Consider the following 15,004-nt stretch of genomic DNA (forward strand, 5'->3'; position numbering starts at 1 on the left):
TGGCATATGTCTCAAGAAGTCGGCGTTTGAAGTCTTCCGACAATGTAAGAATACCTGCCCGGTTCTCATACCATACACGTGCATCGTCCAAAAGACTGAAATAGACGTGCCGCAGTTTGTCTGCGTCGTCCCACTGGTTGTGCACGGCAACGAACTCGTAATGAACGAGCCAAACTTCGACATCCTCAAGTGCAGTGCCATGAAAGGGATTTGGCGTTCGCGGTGTGAGTAAGGTGCAGTGAAGCGGCGTTGTGCCGTTCGTACCGTTTGGGATGGTGTCAGTAGGGCTGGTCAGAGCTGCCATGTTGTTTACGAGCAGTCCAAACTCAGGGGATTGTCCTCAGATTCTTCTGCTGGCGCGGTGCACAGGAGTAACCACCGGTACGGCGCTTGAGTTCTTGCTATGTGGAGGGGTACGGTGCACAGATTACCCAGCACCTCCACCAGTTTTTCACGCACTAAGAGCCGTGAAGACAAGACAGGAACAGCGGGGCAGAAAACCACGAGCATGTATCTTTAAACGAAGCGCTAACACACACTTCTTATTTTTTCTCTTTTCCATTTTCGGCTCGCTAGGGCTTGCCGGCACACAACTCTAGGTGGCAATATAATCGCTATCACAATAAAACTAGCATAGACAGCATTGACCTAACAAATTTAAAGAATAAATATCAAGGTCCCAGCAGGCATCAAACCCAAGCATTCTGCATAGCAATCACGTTTTCTACCACAGATTCACACTATGTCTTAAAGCTGCTTTAGAAGAAGACCCAAATACAGACTTAGTATTGGTGATATACCAATTGTGGTTGTAGTGCTGGCTATCTAATTTTATAAACATCACGTATGATCACCTATTGTACAGGTCTTACAATGGATTAGAGTCGCTTGTATGCTTAAGCGCCAACCACTGAAGATGGTCTATGTAGCACTAGGGCTACCATCCTTGCAAGCACAAGCACTACGTATCAGCTGACCGCTTCTGGTGTTGCTAATATTTACGTTGCTGTTGGCATCATCAGGCAGCTGCAAATAACTGGTTACATAAAACATATGTGACTCTTCAACATGTATCTGTGCATGCAACATTTGTACACATATTTAGTGCCATTTCGTAGTGTTTTGCTCAATAAAAAATTTACACCGCAGTCACCTTCCCTCTGCATGCTTCGCATACCATCAATTCTCATGGTACAAAATCTGCCAAATCATTTTCCTTTTATCCTCTCCATTTTTGCACTAAATGTGGCATCACTTTCTAAACAATTAAATTTGTACTAAAAGTAAAATGCAGTGTTTCCAACAAAAAAAACTTGCGTGTTTTCTTTTTTGCAGAAGCACTGCATCACCACTGGAAGAAGCCTTGGCCAATTTGGTCAGTTTTCAGCGCCAGTACCAGGGACACCATAAATATTTTAGAGATGACCACCTGGAGTCTACAAAGAGAGCCTCTTCACCTTCTCTAGGAGACTCTGAATTGACGTGCCTTGATTTTGGTAGGAATGTTTGGTTTTTGCTCTGTATACTGTGAATATTGACGCAAGGCAGATGCAGTATTCAAACTACGTGCGTTAGTTCGTGTGCCCCCCAAGAGACCAGCGGCTTGATGATGAAACAAGAAAAGGCCGTGACGGCGCGCACCTCCTCAGCACAGGATTTTGATGAAAAAGAAGTGGTGCACCACTCGAGGGCTTCTCGAAGATTGATCCCCTTTTGCTGATCGCCTGTTAGATATGCCGCTACATTTTCCTTTACTTTTCGGGCACAAGTTAGCCCCAATAAACAGTTATTCATACACCATTTGGATTGTACGTAACAATTGTACGTTGTCGATGAGCCACGGGCGCCCGACCCTTTTCATGGCGATCCTCATGAAGACCCCGAGGATTGGCTGGAGCGTTTTGAGCGCGTCGCCAACTGCAACGAATGGACCGAAGAACGGAAGCTCTGCCGAGTTTATTTCGCGTTGCAGGACAGCGTACAAATGTGGTTCGAAAACCATGAAGGTACCATTCAGTCGTGGAATGTACCATTCCGATGGGAGCTACTGGCCACATACCCGAGTACAGACCGCAAGGAAAGAGCTGAAGCTGCCTTGCAAGCGAGAAACCAGTGCAAAAATGAAAGCATCGCATTGTATGTGGAAGACATGTGCCGGTTATTTCGCTGGTCTGATCAAAATATGAGCGAGGACAAGAAACTTCGGCACCTGATGCGTGGGGTGAAGCAGGAGATTTTTGCTGGTTTGCTCCAATGCCCCCCGCGGAACGTCGCTGAATTTCACACCGAGGCGACAGCGGTTGAAAAGACTGCAATAGCGAGCAAGGCACTACAATCGAGACGTTAACGTCGCATCCGTAGACGCGGTGTCAGCAGTCTTCGGGAATGGCATCGACGCATTACGAGAGCTCATTCGATCGGTGGTTCGAGAAGAGCTCCAGAAGCTAAGTGGCGACCCCTCAACGGTCTCGTCATTAGCGGAAGTTGTTGGGGAGGAGGTGAGACAGGCAGTCCGTGAGCAGCAGCCACAAGCCCAGCCTGTTCAAGCGTCGGTTTCGATGCAGCTCGCAGCCTCGTACGCTGAGGTGCTGAGAGGCGCCCCTGTACCTCCTTTTGTCGCCCCTGGACCTTCTTTCACCGAAGCAAGCACGCATCTGCCGAAACCTCGATTCACGCCGTCCCCAGCCGAGACGAGGATCCGAAAAGCTGATATATGGCGCACTCCTGATCGAATTCCGCTTTGTTATCACTGCGGCGAAGCTGGCCATTTTTACCGGAGGTGTAAATATCACCGAGCTGGACTTCGGGGTTTTCCCGTGAATGCTGCCTGTCCACGGAATGGAAAGCGACCTTTTGAAATCGAGGAGTACTTGTCAACATGTCAAAAAAAGTACTTGTCAACGTGTCAAAAAAGTACTTGACAAGTACTCGAGGAGTACTTGTCAACGTGTCAAAGGAAAATGTGGCGGCATATCTAACAGGCGATCAGCAAAAGGGGATCAATCTCCGAGAAGCCCTCCAGCCGTGCACCACTTCTTTTTCATCAAAATCCCGTGCTGAAGAGGCACGCGCCATCATGGCGTTTTCTTGTTTCATCATCAAGCCCCTGGTCTCTTGGGGGGCGCACGAACTAGCGCGCGTAGTTTGAATACTGCGTCTGCCTTGCGTCATTATTATATACTGTGAATATAAAGGCCACTGTGAATATTCAAATGAATATTACAGGGTTTAATTTGCTTCAGCACAAATTTAAGATTTGCGAAGTTTGTAAATGCTCGAAATGAACGAAGTGTCCTTATTTAGCTCATAGAGCATTCCTGAAACAGTGGTTTCACTGTTGTATAGAACTGCTACGAGGGGAAACCTTCTAGTCAAAAAAACATTTGCATTGCTATGAAGCCAATATTAAAACTCGTCGAAGACCAGGAGAAGAAGAAGAAGACAAGGGCCAAGGAAGAGCACGCACGTGAATAAGCAAAATAAAAAAGAAGATTCTTGCTGCTCGTTTTGGTTGAACGAAGTCCACGCTTGTCTCGTCTCGTTTCGGCGACATGGTACCGTGAACCAGTATAGCAGCTTCTCCTCTCACCCCTGGCCACGGAATACCAGGATGAAGGACAGGCCACAAAGCACGTACAAAGAAGGGGCCCAGTGTAAACCGATGGCAGTGAGACGGGACATCGTCATTTGAGAGAGCGGCACAGACATGGAGGATGACACAACCATGGATAAAGATTCGTTGCTGAAATCTGTAAGCGACCAGCCGTTTCCTTAATTATTTAAAATGAACAGGGAAGAAATTTCAAAGAAAAGAAAAATTCTGAAGACGCAAATAACTCACCTAGTGAGTGAAGTAGAAAATAAGCTTCATGACAATGAAAACCTTATGGCAATATCGCTGATAGCCAGCCAGATTAGAGGCATCCCCAACACGTTAAAGAAAGTTGACGAACAGATGAAACAGTTCATAACACTGGAAACAGCCGAAGCCGAGTTTGCTAGAACAACTGAGTACGAGCTAAAGACAATTAGCATTCTGCATTACATCAATGTCTACCTTTGTCGACGAGAACGGCGAGCCAGTGAAGGAACAGGTCACTTCAAGTGACAATGCCATGCAAGCGCCACAAGAAAGTGCAGTAAAGCTACCAAAGGTAGAAATAATGAAGTTTGATGGCGACAGGAGGAAGTGGCAGAGATTCTGGCATTAGCTTGAATCCGGTTTTCACGTGAGAACAGAATTAAATGAGAATCAAAAGTTCGCGTACCTTCTGACATCACTAATCGGGAGAGCGGCAGCCACCGTGGGGGGACTTCAATATTCAGACAGCAATTGTGTGAAAGCTATTGGCATGCTCAAGCAGCGATATGGGAAAGACAAAGTGATATAGAAATGCACATGAAAGAGCTAACTAACTTGAGTACAGCAGCAAGCTACAGTGACTATGAAGGAGAGAGAAGACTGTCAGGCAAGGTACAAGTGTATAAACGTGGGCGGGAATCCTTAGGGGTGAAAATTGAGTCCTATGTATCGATGCTACCACCAGTATGGAAAAGATCTTTACCTGCGGAGATGCACATAAGGTTCCAACTGAAACAAAGAGAATCAACAGCTACGTCTTTATATAAAGATCAGAATGCAGCTAAACATCATCAAGAAACTCTGAAGCACTTGATGAGGTATATAGAAGACCGAGTTAAGTGCAGAGAGGAAGTGGTAGAGCGCAAGGAAAGCCACGGTGACAAATTTGACAGTAGGCAACAGAAAAAAATGGTTATTTTCGGAGCACCACAGCAAAGTTTTACATATTCTGTGAGACTAATACCCACTATTCTCATGACTGCAGAAAAAATATGCCATATGAAGAGAAGAAAATGAAACTAAAAGTGTCTCATAGATGCTTCTGTTGCACCAGGCCTCACCGTACCGCCAAAATATGCGAGGCACACATAAGATGCAGGATATGCAGGAAAAGGCACGCAATGTCTATGTGCCAGGGAAAAGAACTCACAGCGCAGTGCACAGCGGCCATTCAAGGTAAAAATGAAAATGAGGAAGAGCAAGGGTCAACCTGCCAATATACGAATATATCGTCAAACATTTTTTTGCAGACTACAATGGCAATACCAGAAGGTAGAAACAAGTCGTTCTATTTTCGGGTTCTGTTGGACACTGGTAGCCAAAGAACATTCATCCTTAAGAGCTGGTCAAAAGAGCTTGGTTGCACAATCAAAGGAAAAGAAAGAATGACCATAGGCTCTTTCAGAGGATGACAAGAGCAAAAGACTATGCATTCAGTTGAAGTCAAACTTCAACTGAAACTTCGCATAGTATAGCAAAGTGGTTTTGTTGGAAGCACTCGAGGTTGACGTTACATCAAAAGAAAGAATACCGCTCCTGCCAGTTTCACTGAAGAAGAAGTATGAAGACAACGGATTAAAGTTGGCTGACGGTTTATGTACTAGCAGAGACTGCAGAGAAATCGGAATCCTTGTTGGATCAGACCAGTACTGGCGAATAATGACCGAAGGCATCCGAAAACTGGAAGAGAAGCTAACAGCAACAGAGACGATATTCGGTTGGACGGTGCAGGGCAAAACTAAGTTAGTCGCAACGTTAATGAAACAATCAACCGTTATGGTACTTCACGTTGAAGTGGACAAGTCCGACATAGAGACAAAGCTAAGGCATTTTTGTGACATATGGAAACCACCGGCATAAAGGGCACCGTGCAAGACGCAAAGCAAGAAGACAGTGTGATGGAGTATTTTAGCAAGAACTTAAAGTGTGAAGAGAAAAGATACTCAGTACAACTTCCATGGAAAGATACCATGGAGCTTGATGAAAACAAGGGTGTCGCAATGACCAGATTGAAGCAACTCACTCAAAGGTTACAAAAAGACGAAAGTGTACTGCGATTTTACGACAATGCCATCCGAGAGTACTTGACTAGTGGAGTGGCAGAAGTGGTCGAGGAACAAGGGGCACCAATGACACACTGATACTACATGCCGCATCAAGCCGTCATCAAAGAAGATCATCAAACAACAAAGATAAGAATAATATTTGATGCGTCATCATCGTCCACAAAAGGGTCATCTCTAAATGACAACCTCGAAACTGGACCAAATCTCAATTGTGATCTCGTGCACATTCTGATGAACTTCAGACACCATCGCATTGCAGTGACAGCTGATATTGAGAAGGCATTCCTACTCATTTCAATACATGAAGAAGACGGAGACGCGACGCGTTTCTTTTTGTGGGATAGAATATCGAGTAGAAGCGATGCGAAGATCGTAACATAGAGAATGTCAAGAGTGACGTTTGGCACTGCCCCTAGTACTTTCTTGCTCGCAGCAACAGTACAGCACCACCTCAGCAAGTTGGAGGAGAAATTTCCGGAGACGATTAAACAGCTGACGGAAAACATCTACGTCAAAGATATAATAATGGGAGCCAAATCACCCAAGGAAGTCGAAAAACTTTGCTGGCAATCAAAGGATATTTTTCTAGAAGCATCAATGACTCTCAGAAAGTTCAACACGAATGACTCTGGATTACAACAGTACATAAGAAAGAGGAAAACGCAAGCTTCGGGGCTTCCACTGAAGGTTCTTGACATCAGATGGAACTTCAAGGAAGATAGGCTGTACCTACCATCGTTTGACAGGAAAAGACATCGATACCAGCGATGCACTAACAAAGTGCCAAATGTTACAGCTCACTGCAAGAGTATGCAATCCTCTGGGGCTCTTTACTCCATTCACGGTAATAGCCAAGTGAGAAATACAAAACATCTGGAGGAAAGGAACGTCTTGGGACGACTCACTGCCAGATCATGAAACGAAGACTTGGAGGAGATGGAAATAAAAAGCTGGAATTGATTCAAGAGTCCAGTGTACCACGACGATTTGATGTAAGACAAAGGAAGAAGCCTATTCACACGAAACTTCATTTGTTTTCAGGTGCAAGTTCATGTGCATACAGAACAGCGGCCTACTTGATAAATCACTACAACAAGGAAAAGGAGGCTGAAATAGTAATTGTGAAAGGAAAACTAGTGCCAATGAAGCAAATCTCGTTAACCACGACTTGAGTTGATGGCTGCGTTGCTGTCTGCACGCATTTTTGAATACTCCAGAAGTGGATTTGTAAGGAATATAAATGCTACAAGATACTCGACGAACTCGACTATTGTTTTTATTTGGCTACACGGAAAGAAAAAACGAGATACATTTGTAGAGAATAGCATGAAAGAGATAAAAGAGAAAACGATGCTATCAGTGTAGAAATACATTGCAAGGGAAGAGAACCCAGCTGATCTCATGACCAGAGGTGTAAGCACAAAGATTTTCATACAGTCAGACCTATCGTGGCATGGTACAAAGTGGTTTGTTATGGAAAACAAGACCACAGGGCAGACGAAAATAGAAAAAGACACTGAGAGTAGTGAATATTATGCAACTAACACATACACGTCGATTCCGGTTGTGATCGACGCAGATAAGTACGGAATCTACATAAGATTGCTCAGACTAACAGCTTGGGTTCTAAGATACATACAAATTATAAGAAAGAAGTGGATAATCGGCGATCTGAGTTTGAGGAACTAAAGAATGCAGAGACGGCGATAATAAAATGGGAGCCACGAAAGATACAGGAACATATTATACTCAACAAAAGCAATACGACGAAGACAACAAGGATGTTTCTTTGTGGTAGGGAAGTCTTTGAAGATGAACAAAGACTAATAAGGCACAAAGGTTGTCTATCTCAAAGTGGACTGACATACAACGAAAAACATCCCACTTTGCTACAAAAGTGAACGGCTGCTACAAAGCTGCTGGTACGGCATGTGCATCAACTTGCATTGCATGGAGGGGACAGTGCAACACTGTCGCAGCTTAGAATGAAATATTGGATAATCCAAGAAAGGCAGCTGGTGAAGAAGGTTATTCATGCATGTTAAAAGTGCCAACGATTTGCCGCTAAACCAATTAAGCAAGACATAGCACCCTTGCCTGCTGACAGAGTAAACCACTGACAACCATTTGAAGTGACTGGTGTAGATTTCAGGCCCGATGCTTATAAAAGATTCCGTGAAAGGCATGACAAAACTGTACATCGCAGTATTCCTGTGTGCAACAACAAGAGCTGTACATCTCGAAGTTGTCGACAACTGTAAAACAGAAGCATTCTTACATGCATTCAGAAGATTTACAGCGAGAAGAGGTTTATGTCGCAAAATATATAGTGACAACGCAAGGACGTTCAAGAAAGCCAATAGAGAAATCAATCGTATGCTGAACGAGTTACAAGAAGAAGTCTCTGAAAGAGCTAATGAAGGAGATAAAATAAAGTAAAAGTTTATCGTCAAATTAGCGCCTTGGTGGGGAGGCTTTTATGAGAGGATAATACGAAGCGTGAAATCATCAATGAGGAAAGTCATCGGAAAGAGACTGCTAACCAGAGAAGAGATGGTGACAATAGCCACTGAAGTTGAAACGGTGCTTAACAACAGGCCGTTAACTTATTTATGTATACAGCGAACCGGATGAGCCACTACCTATTGTGCTGGCTGACATAAGAGGTGGAAAATACAGACTTCTAGGCAATGGCGAACATCAACACGAAGTCAGCATTGAAGAAATCTCAAGAAAGTGGCAAAATGTCATGAAAGAGTGGTGGAAAAGATGGAACAAGGAATATCTGAAGGAATTGAGAGAGCAAGCTTACGCAAGTAAACAAGAAGTGAGAGTGAACCGAAAAGACATCGTATTGCTTGGTTCACGCACTCCTAGATCACTTTGGAACCTGGCAAAAGTCATGGAAGTTTATTCAGGAGTCGACGGGAAGATACGCTCCTGCCTTTTGAAAACCAAAGGAAAACTCATTCGGAGACCTGTACAACATATCTACCAACTTGAAGGTTGTTTCCAATGAGGACAACAAAACTTCATGCGGGCTGGAAGCTATTAAATCTCGCTGAAGACCAGGAGAAGAAGAAGAAGACAAGGGCCATGGAAGAGCACGCGCCTGAATAAGCAAAAAAAAAAAAAGATTCTTGCTGTTCATTCTCATCGAACGCAGTCCATGCTTGTCTCGTCTCATTTCTGCGACGGCCAAACTTGAATGTCAAGTGTTCATATTGTGACGGGGCGAGGTCTTGGCTTACAGGACAGCGTCCACCGAGAATCGGCAGCCGAACAAGATGTCTGAGTTGCCTCTCGTGCAAGCGCCTAACGCACAGGCGTCTTCTTCATCTTCGCTAAGTGCCACGCTTGCTCCTGTCGATGATGCACTGTAACATCACTCCCCTGCGGCGGAAGCGCCGTCACAGCGCTTAGTACGGTGGCGACGAACGAGGAGGGTGATACGGTTTCAGTCTGGAAACGTGTACAACGTCTGTCTGGAGTGAGGTGGTCGAAAAGGCATTGTTTAGGGGTGCGATCTCGTAGCTCACGTCACTAAGTTGTCGTAACACTTTGTAGGGGCCATGGTAGTGTGGTAGTAGCTTCTCTGATAAGCCGACTTGGCGGTTTGGTGTCCAGAGAAGTACCATAGACCCCGGCGAGAAGTGCACGCTTTGGTGGCGACTGTCATAGCGATGTTTTTGCTGCACTTGCGACAAGTGCAGCCGATCACGGGCAAGCTGACGGGCTGCATGGGCTCGAGAAACGACATCGCTGGCGTACTTAGTAGACAAGGAGGTAGCCGAAGGAAGGAGCGTGTCAAATGGTAATGCTGGATGTCGGCCAAATAGCAAATAAAACGGCGAATAACTAGCTGTGTCGTGCAATGAAGAATTGTACGCGAACGTGACAAAGGGGAGTGCTATGTCCCAGTCACGGTGATCTGGCGAAACGTACATTGACAGCATCTGCGTCAGCGTTCGGTTCAGACGCTCGGTCAATCCATTTGTCTGTGGATGATAAGCGGTGGTAAGCTTGTGCAGGCGCAGTGGAGCAGGCACGGAGAATGTCATCCACAACACGTGAAAGAAAGTACCTTCCTCGATCAGTAAGCAGCTGCCGCGGAGTGCCGTGATAAAGAATGACTTCATACAAGAGAAAGTCAGCGACGTCAGTGGAACAGCTTGTCGGCAGTGCTTTAGTGATGGCAAAGCGTGTGGTGTAGTCTGTGGCGACTGCAACCCATTTATTTCCGGAGATGGACGTAGGAAACGGGCCCAACAGGTCAAGGCCAACACGGAAGAATGGTTCTGTCGTTGTGTCAATGGGCTGTAGAAGACAAGACGGTAGCACAGAGGGGCGCTTGCGGCGTCGGCAGCGGTCGCAAGCAGTGACGTAGCGAACCACAGAACGATACAGTCCGGACCAGAAAAAGCGACGTCGCACACGATCGTAGGTACGAGAGACGCCTAGGTGACCGGCTGTAAGTACGTCATGTAGTTGTTCGAGAACGCTGGTACACAGGTGATGGGGAAGCACGAGTAGTAATTCTGGGCCATGAGCGTTGAAGCTGCGACGGTACAGGATGTTGTCGTGCAGTTCGTACAGGCGAACGGAAGGGTCTGTTGAAGCAGAGGTCAGACGCTCGATGATGGAGAGTAACGACGGGTCACGTCGTTGTTCGGTGGAGATATGACCCAAAGCGTGGATGGAGAGAACGCAGGAATTTGAATCAAGGTCTGTCAAGTCGGGCGTTTCAACCGGATAACGTAACAAACAGTCTGCGTCTGTGTGGAGGCGTCCCGACTTGTAGTGGACCACGAATGAGTATTCTTGCAGACGGAGCGCCCAGCGACCAAGACGTCCAGATGGGTCCTTTAGCGATGACAGCCAGCAAAGAGCGTGATGGTCCGTAACAACGGAAAAAGTTCGGCCATACAGGTAAGGCCTGAATTTCGCCACGGCCCACACTAAAGCTAGGCATTCGCGCTCAGTGATGGAGAACTTCGGTTCAGCAGGTGAAAAAAGACGACTGGCGTAAGCAATCACGCGGTCCTTTCCGTGCTGTCGTTGGCCAAGGACCGCTCCAATTCCATGGCCACTGGCATCGGTCCGAAGCTCTGTAGGTGATGCTGGGTCGAAATGGGCCAGTATTGGTGGCGTAGTCAGCAGATGGATAAGAGCCGAAAAGGCGTCCGCTTGCTCAATACCCCATGCGAAGAGAACGTCCTTCTCTAAGAGATCAGTAAGCGGTCGAGTGATGTCGGCAAAGTTGCGGACAAATCGACGAAAATAGGAACATAGCCCTACAAAACTTCGGACGTCCTTGGTTGAGCGTGGTTCAGTAAATTGTTGTACTGCTCGTACCTTTTCGGGATCTGGTTGAACACCATCGGCACTGACAAGGTGGCCGAGTATGGTGATTTGGCGACAACCGAATTGGCATTTTGCAGAATTGAGCTGAAGAGCAGCTCTTCGAAAAACATCCAGAACGGCTGACAGACGTGTTATATGGCTGTCAAAGGTAGGTGAAAAGACGATGACATCGTCTAAGTAACATAAGCAGATGGACCACTTATATCCTCGGAGAAGGGAGTCCATCATGCGCTCGAAAGTTGCCGGCGCATTACACAGTCCAAACGGCATGACTTTGAACTGTTAGAGGCCATCGGGCATAACGAAAGCGGTTTTTTCACGATCCATGGGGTCGACGGAAATTTGCCAATAGCCGCACCGAGGGTCGATAGACGAAAAGTATTGGGCACCATGGAGGCAATCGAGGGCGTCATCAATCCGAGGCAAAGGGTAGACATCTTTGTGGGTCACTTTGTTTAAATGGCGATAGTCCAGGCAAAAGTGCCAGCTGCCATCTTTCTTCTCAACGAGCACCACTGGGGAGGCCCAGGGGCTGGATGAGGGTTCTATTACGTCTTTAGTAATCATTTTATCCACTTCATTTTGAATTACTTGGCGTTCCTTGTGAAATACGCGATATGGACCCCGCCGTATAGGACTGGCATCACTAGTGTTGATCCGGTGAGTCACTGCAGTTGTTTGGCTGAGAGGGCGGTGGTCAAAGTCGAAAACGTCTCTATATGATGTTAGCAGACTACGGAGGCTGGCAGCTTGCACTGCAGTGAGCTCGGGAGCAATCATCTTGTTAATGTCATCTGCAGGCAGAGTGTAATTGCGGCCAAGACAGGGGGATGTAGTATTGGTGTCCAAACCAGTAACGTCGTTGCAGCTGTCAAGTGGAGATAGGGTGGCCAAAGACATGTCTTGCGGAATAACTTGAGTCAAGAGACTCACGTTGAATAGTGGTATAACCACTGTATTATTAGCGATGGCGACAATAGTGTGAGCAAGGGGGACGTCTCGGGCCATCAGTACGTCGACTATAGGAGTGACGAGGTAGTCACCGTCAGGCACATGACGTGAGCACGACAAAGTGACGTATGTAGCAGCTTGCGGAGGCAAGCGAACGTGGTGACGAGAGCATAAACGGGGAGAATAGTCTGCTGAAAAATCGGCAAACTGCGGCAGTTCAAGCTGGAGAGCACCAGTGGCACAATCAATGAGCGCAGAATGCCGTGACAGGAAGTCCAAACCAAGTATTAGGTTATGAGGACACATTTCAATGACGGCAAACTGAACTAATGTAGGACGACCGGCAATGGACACACGGGCTGTGCACATCTCTTGAACATCAGGGGTCCTCCCATCAGCGACACGAAGTTTGTGGGAAGCGGCAGGCGTGAGCACTTTATGTAGGCGTCGGCGAAGGTTCGCGCTCATTACAGAAATGTGCGCTCCATTATCTATAAGGGCAGAAATAGGCACACCGTCAACAACAACGTCTAACAAATTTTGTCTCGTCGGAAGTGTCAAGAGAGGATTTGTGGAGGGAGTCGAAAATGCAGCGTCACCTCTGGGCGCTGCACCGTTTAGTTTTCCGGGTAGGCAGGAGCGGGGTTGAATGGGGACGACGGCCTGCGAGTCTGCGGTGAGCGAGACGACTGGCGACGTCTTGGAGGCGAACGCGACTGATGACCATGCGGTGACGGAGATCGGCTGTTGAACCTTCTGTAGTTGTTTTGCGGAGAAGGCTGCGTGGCAGACGCGAAGTGGGTGCTGTCCTTTCGGTAGTGAGCTTGAGATGAAGTCCGAGGTGGCGAGGACCAGCGGTAATTACAGTAACGGACGGCATGACCGATACGGTGGCAATGAAAACAAATTGGTCGATTGTCGACGGTTCTCCACGCAGCAGGGTCGCGAGATCGCGCCGTAAACTGCTGCTCGTGATAGGACGAGGGTGGACGCCATGAAGCTCGCTGTGGGCTGGGCAAAGCGCACACCGAGGGAATACCTATGCTGGTGAGTTCTTGGCGGACGATGGCTTAAACCATGTTAACAGTGAGTGGGGTGGTGTCACTTGCAGCGGTGTGAGCCGGAGCAGAGGCAATGGCTTCAAGTTCGCACCGTACAATTCGGGTCACCTGATCCGATGAATCTAGAGGTGGTGGCTGTGTTCTTGCACGGTCTTCGCAAGATGATGTTGCAGCCGTATTCGGAAGGCAGGTAAACACGCTGTTAATCCGCCGGCTCTTCGCTTGCTCAAAGCGCGGACATTCTTTTATAATGGCGTCCACTGTAGAAAAATTTTTGCAGATGAGGAGGTTGAATGCCTCATCCGCAATCCCCTTAAGAATATGCCCGACCTTGTCAGCCTCCGGCATCTTGGCATTGGCTTTGCGACACAACGACAACACATCTTCTATATAGGAGACGTAAGAATCGGTCGAGGTCTGCCCCCGAGACGCGAGCATTTTGTTCGCGGCCATTTTTCTTCCAATCGGCTTTCCGAACAGGTCCAGCATTTTCTCCCTGCACACTGCCCAACTCCCAAGTTCTGTTTCATGGTTCTCATACCACGATTTGGCGGTTCCCCTAAGATAGAATAACAGGTTTGCTAGCATAAGAGTCGGGCCCCATCGGTGTCGAGTACTCACACGTTCGTACTCTGCCAGCCAATCTTCAACGTCAACTTCATCTGGATCGCCGGAACCGCTATACGTGCCAGGATCCCACAGGGGTTCAAGCACGAAGGTTGTGGTCGCAGAAGGAGATGTAGTTACCGCATCATCTCCGGCCGCAGGAACACCAGGAGCAGATGCAGACGCCGTACTCTCCGTCATCGTTGTGGAATGACCCTTCAAACATCGGCCGCTGCGAAGTTCCGTTGCGAGGCGGTTACCCAGCACCTCCACCAAATGTGACGGGGCGAGGTCTTGGCTTACAGGACAGCGTCCACTGAGAATCGGCAGCCGAACAAGATGTCTGAGTTGCCTCTCGCGCAAGCGCCTAACGCACAGGCGTCTTCTTCATCTTCGCTAAGTGCCACGCTTGCTCCTGTTGATGATGCACCGTAACAATATTATCCACGCCCTCAGTAATCGTTGAGCATAACAACATGTCATGCGGACTAGGTATGGCAGATGTTAAAATGTAACTAATTTTGCTGCTATTAACTAGCCCACTACTACTATTTAAATCCTGCTACTATTCGTTTGTGTCAAAATGACATCTGTTCTCATCATTCACTTCAACTTCAAAACAAAAACGTAGTAATGACACAATCCTGCTGTGTATGCCTAATTACTTCAAAAATGTTATAATTAAAACTACAGTGAAATTGTATTCTGATTGAATTGCCAATTACAGGTAGTCAGACTAGATTTCACCTGCATTATTTGCACTCGCGTTGTCTTTTGGCTTGTTTCCAGCTCTCTTGTTTCCAGAGAAAGTGGTCTTTTATACAGTTCCCAGTACAACTATATTACTTTGGCATAAGTAGAGACCACGGTCGTCGGCAGTATTTTCTCTTAGAGGTGCAAATCAGTGTTTTGAAGTGCTGCTGAACGAGGGGGAAAGCATTCGTGTAGCCTGAGACGTGATGGCAAGTGCTGGTGAGGCTTGAGGGGGCAAGTGCCCTTTTTGCACCTCCCTGCTGATGCCGGACCATACGTAGAGATTTGCCTTAAAATTAGCATTGTTACATTTAGTGTGGACGAATGCCAGCAGGCACTGC

The 15,004-nt window shown here is 47.1% G+C and overlaps 1 protein-coding gene across 1 annotated transcript in view; it reads left to right on the forward strand.

Annotated features, from left to right (window-relative positions):
* LOC119178611 (uncharacterized) overlaps positions 1-15,004 on the forward strand; it is a 243,067-nt gene that overhangs the window by 182,883 nt on the left and 45,180 nt on the right. The window contains exon 35 of the mRNA XM_037429824.2: positions 1,336-1,496. Within this exon, the coding sequence (XP_037285721.2) occupies positions 1,336-1,496 (161 nt within the window). The remainder of the gene's footprint in view (positions 1-1,335; positions 1,497-15,004) is intronic.

This window comes from Rhipicephalus microplus, chromosome 1, assembly GCF_043290135.1.
Source record: "Rhipicephalus microplus isolate Deutch F79 chromosome 1, USDA_Rmic, whole genome shotgun sequence".
Lineage (NCBI taxonomy): Eukaryota > Metazoa > Arthropoda > Arachnida > Ixodida > Ixodidae > Rhipicephalus > Rhipicephalus microplus.